We start from the raw sequence: 10,235 nt of genomic DNA, 5'->3' as shown, positions 1-10,235 counted from the left end.
CACAGAGTGTAATTTTCACTTAAATCTTTGATTGCACCCGAAGCATAAACTTAAGCAGTGAGTGGAGCGTACTTGGAAGAAACAGGTGACTTTGGTCCTATGGTTTCCACAACTCTCCACCACTGGGGCCTTTCCTCATTTCCTGTTGTAGACTAATGAATTGAGATTAATTATGATTAATCAACCATCCCCTTATCGTTTTATCTTATGATTATGAATCTTGGTCAGAAACTTTATCCTTTCAATCATTTCCTTCAGCTTTCGAACATCTTCCCAAGTAGTGATAACTGACTCTCTCGCAGGTAATTGAGAACACACCACATGGCTGAATGCACAGACCTTGTGACTGTGTCCCAGGATCACTTATGACTGCCAGTTTCTCCATCTCCATCGCTCTGACGATGCTATCTTCCACTTCCAGTTGTATTTCTTTATTCTAAACAGAAGACTTCCCTCCACGGTGGTTGATGGGGCTCTTGATCATGCTCATCCCATTTCTCATACTTCTACCCTCATCTCTTCCCCCCCCTCTCTCCCTCCCTCCCAAAACCATGATAGGGCTTCTCCTTTGACCTTATCTTGTGTGATCCGTGCACAATATCACCGTGATCCTTTTCTCCACATTTTCTCCAGATCACCCTCTCCATCAAGACTGCTACTTCCTTGAAACCATCACCAAACACATCTTCTCCTCCACTTCCAGAATTTTGAAGGGACCATACTGTCCACTGTACATTGCTCCACTATCATTGAAGTGCCATTAGCTGCACCTTAACCTTCCTCCAATGTTGCCACTGAGAGCGAATGAATCTTCTGGGCATTCTACCTCAGCAAGTAGGAACAACACAGAATATACTGAGCAGCATGCACTACACAGGGAACAATACTGAAAGTGCCTGAGGGAGGAAAAAATATCAAGGTGATATCATGTACAGATCACTCAAGATTAACAACCAATGCATAGATGACAAAGCAAACAGGATATTGGGTTGTATTAATACAACCTTTCAATTTAAGTTAAACCACTTTCCATTTTTAGCTAGAGTGTGAAATGTCCCTTGCGTCCTACCTGCCGTTTCCTGTTTTGTAGCCATCTTTCAATCTGTTCTGTACCTGACCCCTCAGTCCCTGGGATATTTAATGGCTGAGACTACACGGAAATGCCTCTACCTACTAGTCCTCAGGGAGAGCTGTAAACAGAAACACATTGCTGTTTTCATTGTTGCAAATATCTAGTTCATGGCTGATGTTAATATTTTAGAGTTAATATTTGGTTCTGGGAAGATTATTGTTGAGAAGGTAAGGTAATTAAAATGCTGGGCTTCTGTGATTGCCAGAACACCTAAAAATAGCAGTTCAAAAGGTTGCTCATCCCACCCTCAACTTCTCTCTCCCCCCGCCCCCCCACCTTAGACCAGCTTATATTTCACCTTTCTCCTAACTATACTCAGTTCTGCCGAAGGGTCAAGAAGACTCGAAACATCAACTCTTTTCTTCTCCGCCGATGCTGCCAGACCTGCTGAGTTTTTCCAGGTAATTCTGTTTTTGTTTTGGATTTCCAGCATCCGCAGTAGCTTTTAGCTTTTTGTTTTTATGCTCATGTTTATTGTTTAGTGCAGTTCAAATAGAAGAGATAGAGTTACAAAACAGCAGGTGGGCTTTTACTCAGCTGTAGATATTGTAAATGAAGGATAATTAGCTTTAAGGTCAGTTTGAAGATAGCCCCAGAGCAGGCTACATTATCATGGAGCTGTGTGGAGCTTAGGAAGATTCCCTAGTTTCAATTTATCTGGGTATTTACTGGGAGAAGTTTTTTAGTTGCAGTTTGGACCTTGTGTGGTTTGTACCTCACTGAGAGAAGTTGGGAAAAATAAACGACAGATATACCGGCATCGTGAGCAGAGTAAAACACTAAAATCATCAGTAACTGCGGGTAAAGTTTCATCTCAGTTTGAATCTTGAGGAACAGAAGCCAGAAGATTGCCTAGTTCGAAGCTAGTGGGAGAATCTACTATAAGCCTCACAGTGATTTATTGCAAAAGAAATTAACCAGCAGATTAGCTTGGAAGTAATGGAAAAGTAACTAGAACAAGGAACTGAAGTCTCCACAGTCAAGAGAGGGCAAATGAAAGTATTACCACTGGGAATAGCTGGAGCTGAGAAGAATTCTCCAGAGGACTGTGGCATACTTACGGGTGGCTCATAAAGAATTAAATAATGTTAAGATTGATGTGACTTATAACACAATTCTTGGGGGAAGTAGGATGTAAATCTGGGTGCATAACATACATAGCTGTCTGTCATATTAAGGCAGAGGTAGATAGATTCCTAACTAACAAGGGAGTCAAAGGTTATTGGGGGTAAGCGGGGATGTGGAGGTGAGCCATGGTCATATTGAATAGTGGAGCAGGCTCAAAGGGCCAAATGGCCTACTCCTCTTAATTTGTATGTTCAAATAGTAATAATCCATATTGTTAAATTAATAGTGCTTGTTTTATTCTATTATATAACACACAGTTTCATTTGTTAAAGAAGTGAATTCTTGTGGCATAGTTTTATTAGTTAAAACAAGGATTTGGGATTTCTTTCTAAATGTTAATGTCCCCTAACCAATCGTAACATCATCCAGACACTGATCCATTCTGATATTTGCTCTTTCCTCAGCTGCTGGTAGGAATGACTCAGTGGTGAGCGGGACAGAGGGAGATTCGGTTACATTGCCCTGTATGTTCACACCCAATAACTCCCTCACCCTGACCACTGTTACATGGATGAAGAAGGAGCCCTACCAACACGTAGTCACATTTCGAGCCCAATCAAGTGGATCATGGACAGCTGTAAATGCTGGAAATCGGTACGAGTTTGTCGGGAACCCAAAGAAGGGAGACGTGTCAATCAGGATAAACCAGCTGAACATGGAGGACAATCACACTTACCTGTGTCTGGTGGAGTACACAGGACCATCCAATTATCAATATCTGATCCAGAATGAAACATGGCTGCATACGTGGTGAGTAACCACTCCCAGTCTATAGAGTGTAACAGTGATGGAAAGGAGTCAGTCACTGTGCCTCAATTGGGAGCTCTCTCATCTCTGAATCAGGAGGTCATAGGCTCAATTCAACTCCAGAGATCTGAGCATAAAATCTAGGCTGACATTCCAGTGTAGTACTGAGAAAGCGCTCTACTTTTGGAATTGCTGCCTTTCAAAACAGTAATTAAGCTTAGGCCCTGCCTGTCCTCTCAGCTGCATCTAGAAGATCCCACATCACTATTTTAAAGAAGAGTGTGGGAGTAATTCCTGGCATTGTGGTCAATGCTTATCTCTGAAGCAACATCACTAAAACGTATTGTCTGGTCATTATCTCATTGCTGCTTATGGGACCCTGCTGTTTGCAAAATAGCTGTGGTACATGCTGCATTAAAGCAATGTCTACACTTCAAAGAAAAATTCCACCATTCAGTTAGATCATGGCTGACCCGCATCCTAACTCTATTTACCTGCCCCTCTTCCACAATTCTTAATATCCTTGTCTAACAAAAATCTATTAACCTCAGTGTTGAAATGTTCCACTGAGCCTCAGCATCAACAGTATTTTAGGGGGGAGGGTTCCAGATTTTCAATTTGTGTGAAGAAGTGCTTCCTGACACCAGCCCTGAATGGTCAAGCTCCAAATTTGCCATTATGTCCCCTTGATCTGGACTCCCTCACCAGAGGAAACAGTTTCTCTCAACACGCCATTTAATGATCTTAAACATTTCAACCAGATCACCACTTAATCTTGTATACTTAGAGTATATAAATGTTTTCTCTGTAACCGTTCCTCATAATTTAATAACTTTTAAAAATTAATTTGTGGGATGTGGGTGTCACTGGCTAGGCCAGCAATTATTGCCCATCCCTAATTGCCCTTGAGAAGGTGGTGGTGAGCTGCCTTCTTCAACTGCTGCAGTCCCAGCGGTGTAGGTACACCCACAGCGCTGTTAGGGAGTTCCAGGACATTGAGCCAGCGACAGTGATGGAATAGCCAATATTTTTCCAAGTCAGGATGGTGAGTGGCTTGGAGGGAGCTACAAAGTGGCGGTGTTCCCATGTGGCTGCTGTCCTTGTCCTTCTAGATGGTAGTGGTTGTGGGTTTGGAAGGTGCTGTCAAAAGGAGCCTTGGTGAATTCCTGCAATGCACCTTGTAGATGGTACACACTGCTGCTACTGTGCGTCGGTGGTGGAGGGAGTTAATGTTTGTGGATGTGGTGCCAATCAAGCGGACAGCTTTTTCCAGAATGATGTCAAGCTTCTTGAGTGCTGTGGGAGCTGCACTCATCTAGGCGAGTGGGGGGTATTCCATCACACTCCTGACTTATGCCTTGTAGTTGGTGGACACACTTTGGGGAGTCAGGGGATGAATTTCTCGGCACAGGATTCCTAGTTGCTGACCTGCTCTTGTAGCCACAGTATTTATATGGCTAGTCCAGTTCAGTTTCTGGTCAATTGTAACCCCCAGGATGTTGATAGTGGAGGATTCAGTGATGGCAATGCCATTTAGCATCAAGGGGCAATGTTTAGATTCTCTCTTGTTGCAGATGGTCATTGCCTGGCACTTGTGTGACTCGAATGTTACCTGCCACTTGTCAGCCCAAGCCTGGATATTGCCCAGGTCTTGCTGGATTTGGACATGACATCTTCAGTATCTGAGGAGTCGCGAATGGTGCTGAACATTGTGCAATCATCAGCAAACATCCCACTTCTGTGGAGCTTTCTCCTCCAGTGAGTTGTTCAATTGTCCACTACTGTTCACGACTGGATGTGGCAGGACTGCAGAGCTTAGATCTGATCTGTTGGTTGTGGGATCACTTAGCTCTGTCTATCACTTGCTGCTTATGTTGTTTAGCATGCAAGTAGTCCTGTGTTATAGCTTCACCAGGCTGACATCTCATTCTTTAATATGCCTGTTGCTGCTCCTGGCATGCCCTCCTGCACTCTTCATTGAATCAGGGTTAAACCCATGACTTGATGGTAATCGTAGAATGGGGGACATGCTGGGCCATGAGGTTACAGATTGTGTTCGAGTACAATTCTACTGCTGCTGATGGCCCACAGCACTTCATGGATGACCAGTCTTGAGTTGCTAGATCTGTTCGAAATCTACCCCATTTAGCAAGATGGTAGTGCCACACAACACGATGGAGTGTATCCTCAATGTGACTTTGTCTCTACAATGACTGTGCGGTGGACACTCCTCCTGTTGGTCACTCCTTTCACTCTGTGAAAGACCAACATAAAACAAGTGACAGATGGCCCTTTGTTGGGGGGGGTGTGGCAGTGTGGGAGGGGGGGGGGGAGGGAGCCGTGGTTGGCGAGAAAAGATAAAATAGAGGATAGAAAGGGAGATAAATGGTTAAAATGAATGAATAAAAATGGAGATAAGTAAATAAAAAATAAAAATAAACTTTTAAAAAGGGGTGAAGACTCCCTTTTTTAAAAAAATATTTTTAATTTTTATTTACAATTAAAAAGGGGTGAAGAATCACTTTTTTGGAATTAATTTTCATTTTTATTCATTCATTCATTGTATTAGCCCCCTTTTTAATCCCCCTTTTTTATCCTTTTTCCCCAAACACCACTGCCGCCCCTCACCCCACCCCCCACCCCCCAACCCCCACCCAAAGGGCCATCTGTCACTTGTCTATGTTGTTCTTTCATAGAGTGCTGACCCTTGGTTATGGCACAGCCGATGGTAAATGCTGGTGAACTTGAAACAACTGCCACAACTTGTTTTGCAATTTGTGTAAATTTCGAGAGTAAATTTGCCTTGAATTCAGTTGTAATAAGACCACCAAGTCTTATCGGTTTCTTACCAAACTAAGTTAAACATTTATTAATAGAAGAAATGATTTTAATTACATACATAGATCTACAAATTACTACTATGATAACTTCTAAATCCCCTAATTAATCTAACTCCCAGTTATACTTTCATTAAGGCAACAGTAAGACCCACAGATTTTAAAAGACCCAGGCAAAGTAACACAATATCCTGAAACAGTCGAATTCAAAGTGAGCTTTCTTAACTTCAGGTCTTTGTAGACAGCAGCTTGCGGTGTAGATGCTGAAGGCTTTTCACACATGTTAGATCTTAAACTGCCTTCCCTTACACACAGCCTTTGCTCCTTTATACATATTTTCCCCTTTGAATGCAAATTCCTATTGTTTCACTATATCTTTGGACGTTTCCTTTCTGATAATAAAATTCTCTCATATCGCTAATTTTTATCAGTAATCTTTGGGAAAAATAAACACACTGTTTCTAAACTTCACCTGGCTAGGTGATACATTTCACCCCTCCTTTGAAAACAATCTAATCTGGTTTATTTTAAAATTCAAAAGTCCTTTTACACCTTACATTCTAAACTTCCCCCATGTTTACATAAAAGCCTTCAGACCAGCTTCCTTTAATCCAATTAAGTCACACACACACACACCCACACACCACTATTTTACAATAAATTCCAGTAATATTATTATATCTTCCTGATACCTTGTTCTGCGATTAACACATTCTACTTTCTTACCTTTATGCCACTATCGGCACCTTTTTTTAGTCCACTACCATTAACACTCCCTTTATATTGTGTCAATCTCTCCTTAGTCCCCACCTATCACTGACCTTCTATCCTGCTTTACCTGCTCCACCCCCTTAAACAGTATAATTTCCATCACACTTCTACATCTCTTTAGCTCTGAAGAAGAGTTGTGCGGACTTGAAACGTTAACTCTGTTTCTCTCCACAGATGCTGACAGACCTGCTGAGTTTTTCCAGCATTTTCTGTTTCTATTTCATAATTCCAGCATCCACAGTATTTTGCTTTTATCATATTATTGGTACTATCCATTTGTTGTTTTTCATCCACAGTACATACTCTTTGCCTAGTTCAGCTACATTACTACAATATTTTTGCTCTGCAATTAAGTTCCAAACTTGTCTACAGATTTTAATTATTGTCTCCGCATTGCTGGGCTCTCATCTTTTCTTGTCTCTGATTTGATCTCTCTTTCTGTTCAGCTGCGAAGACTTTACCCGTTGTGACATTGTGCATTCCGCTTGGAGTGAAACTCCTTCCCCTTCTCGTGATGTGGATCATTTTATACAGGGACAAAACCAGGTATAGAATATTGCTGGGAGGCTCTTGCCTTTAAATGCCTAGAGTTCAATTTATGGATGAACTTTGGTCAGTGTGTGTTGGCAGGTGATTGAGATAATGACCACACAGTACACGTCCAGCAGAGGTCACTGGATACCAGCAGGAACAGGAACCCTGGGCAACATTTCTTCTCCCTATCCCAGTAGCACTTAGACCAATTGGAGAGACCCAACTGCAGCCCAGCTGGGATTGGCTAACTCAGCCCAGATAGGGAATCGAAACTGGCCCTTCCTAGTCTGTACAATTCAGCTCCTCACAGCATGAACTTGCTGAACTTTGGGAGCCTGGTTAAACCTTCTTGACCTCCTCCATTCACTGGAATCTAGTGGAATCGAAGTTTAGTTTCTAGTTTAGAATCTAAGGGGAGGTGATGGCATAGTGGTATAATCACTTAACTAGTAATTCAGAGACCCAGGGTAATGCTCTGTGGACCCAGGTTTCAATCCTGCCACGGTCGATGGTGAAATTTTAATCCAATAAAAATCTGGAATTAAAAGTCTGATGACGACCATGAAACCATTGTCGATTGTTGTAAAAACCCATCTGGTTCACTAACGTCATTTAGGGAAGGAAATCTGCCATCCTTACCTGGTCTGGCCAACATGCAACCCCAGAACCACAGCAATGAGGTTGACTCTTAAAAGCCCTCTAAACTAGGGTAACTAGGGATGGGTAATAATTGCTGGCCTGGCCAGTGACGCCCACATCCCATGAACTAATAAAAAAAAGTGTAATTTGTACAGTGCTGTTAGGAAGGGAGTTTCAATTTTTGATCCAGGATGGTGTGCGGCTTGGAGTTGAGGGGTGAGTTACTTGCTGTGGCATGTAACTCACCTCCTGATTCCCCAAAGCCTGTCCACTATCTACAAGGCACTAGTGAGGAACATGATGGAACACTCTTCACTTACCTGGATGAGTGCAGCTCCAATAACACTCAAGATGCTCAACACCATCCAGGACAAAGCAGCTCACTAGATTGGCTCCCCATCCACCACCTCCAATGTCCATTCCCTTCACAACCGAAGTCCATTGGCAGCAGTGTGTACCGTTTACAAGAGGCACTGCAGCAATTCACCAAGGCTCCTTAGACAGCACCTTCCAAACCCGCAACCACTACAACTAAGAAGGAAAAGAGCAGCAGATGCATGGGAACACCACCAAGTCGCACACAATCCTGATTTGGAAATATATCGCCGTTCCGTCACTGTCCCTGGGTGAAAATCCTGGAACTCCCTCCCAAACAGCACCATGGGTGTACCTACACCACATGGACGGGAGCGGTTCAAGAAGGTGGCTCACCACCACCTTCTAAAGGCAATTAGGGATGGGCAATAAAAATGCTGTCCTAGCCATTGGTGTCACGCCCCATGAAAGAACAAAAAAGAATTCCTAGCCTCTGATCTGCTCTTGTAACCACAGTATTTGTATGGCTGGTCATGTTCAGTTTTTGGTCAATGACCAAAATATGTCACTGGAGAGCTTTTTAATCTCTTTTGACTAGAATTTACATTGTGTGTGAGTGATGCCTACTAGAGAGACAGTAATAATACTCTGATTTTAATTTGACAAGTTTCCTTTGTTTTGTTCATAGTTTGGTGGTTTTTGTTTGTGTCCCTTTAAAAAGATTAATCCATTTCATTAGATTGATGTTGTTTTGTTTAATACTGCAGGTGTCAACCTGAGAGGCCAAAGAAAGAGTAGAAAGCACATTTAGAGACAGAAAACATGATTTAACTTATTAATTATCCTTCAGTTTTGGTCACTTGAGCTAATATCTCCTTATGTAGCTCAGAGGTTCCACAGGTTACACTGATGTGAAGCAGCTTGGGATTCTTTGCTAATATTAAAGGTGGTATGTAAATGCAAGTTGTTCTCAGAAACAGGATCAGAAACAGGAACAGCAATCAGCCACATTGACTGATATTTATCTGTTATTAAATGTGTCGGGTATTCTATTTAAACAGCTGCTGGTTGTATGTGGCGGTGCTGAAAATACTCTTATTTTACTGTTAATATGGCTCATTTTAATGGATCTCCTTTTTGTCCCCAGAAAGGAGCAGGACTGATCCGTCACAGGAGATTGAGAAACCAAATGTACAAACTGCAATATAAACCTGTTCCACTCGTCCTGCACTGAATCTCAGCCAGCAATTTAAGCTGGACTTGCTTAAGTGATTATTCACTCTGCGATCCTGGGTCCCGAGTGCAAAATTCTTCTGGTTAATCAGCTATTTGGCATGGTTCTGCATCACACTGTGGTGATCATTTAGTCTTGGTGGGAGAGTGCAACATGGGTGAAAGTGAATCAACAGCCTGATTAAAATCTCCGTCATTGGCTGGAATGGAAATAAAAATGGGGAAGGATGTAAAACTGGGTGCTGATTGGCTGTTTTACACTAATACACCAAGTCTAAATGATCCTAATACTCCAAATGGAACTTGAATATAAGCATTCTCAGTATATCAAGATGTAAATAGTGGGAGAGCTCATGTGGCAGAGCTGACTGTGAGTAGGACAAGTTTGAACTGCCAATTATTACAGGTGCTTTGCTCAGGGAACTGGCTGCTGCTTCCAACTCCTTGGCTGTGATGGGAAATTTTGTGGAGATCAGCCAGCTTTCAATAACTGATCTCAGAGTGAATCTGTGCTTTTACTGTCAGTCTAGCAAAGTTACGAGATGGAGCTGTAATGATTGTGAAAAGTGCAATAAATGAACAATTGCTTGTGTGTGTACCTTGACCCCTCTTTAGCAATAAGTTGCACTACATTTCATGGAATCATGGGGCACAGAAGCAGGCCATTCGGCCCATCATGCTTGTGTCATCTCTTTAAATAGGTATCCAATAAGTCCCACTTCCCTGTTCTCTCCTCATAACCCTGAAAACTTTTCTCTATCCAATTTCCAATTGAAAATACTATTGAATATGTTTCCATCTTCTTTTCAGGCAGCACATTCCAGATCATAACTATCTGTGTAAAAAACATTTCCTTAAGCTGCTTCTAGTTATTTTGCTAGTTACCTTAAATCTGTATC

At 42.1% G+C, this 10,235-nt stretch overlaps 1 protein-coding gene across 2 annotated transcripts in view; it reads left to right on the top strand.

Annotated features, from left to right (window-relative positions):
- The window catches only part of LOC144692105 (sialic acid-binding Ig-like lectin 15), a 31,070-nt gene extending 21,143 nt beyond the window's left edge, over positions 1-9,927 (top strand). Inside the window, exons 1-3 of one of the 2 annotated variants that reach the window (XM_078560619.1) lie at positions 2,669-3,010; positions 7,062-7,161; positions 9,251-9,927. In XM_078560619.1, the coding sequence (XP_078416745.1) occupies positions 2,727-3,010; positions 7,062-7,161; positions 9,251-9,337 (471 nt within the window). In that variant the 5' untranslated portion in view covers positions 2,669-2,726 and the 3' untranslated portion in view covers positions 9,338-9,927. Of the gene's footprint in view, positions 1-2,668; positions 3,011-7,061; positions 7,162-9,250 lie in introns of those variants that run through there. The other variant, XR_013579271.1, reaches the window with a different exon arrangement.
- The last annotated feature ends 308 nt before the right edge of the window (positions 9,928-10,235 follow it).

This window comes from Cetorhinus maximus, chromosome 2, assembly GCF_964194155.1.
Source record: "Cetorhinus maximus chromosome 2, sCetMax3.hap1.1, whole genome shotgun sequence".
NCBI classification, from domain to species: Eukaryota; Metazoa; Chordata; class Chondrichthyes; order Lamniformes; family Cetorhinidae; genus Cetorhinus; species Cetorhinus maximus.
The sequence above is the reverse complement of the archived record's forward strand: the minus strand, read 5'-3'. Positions and strand labels throughout refer to the sequence as shown.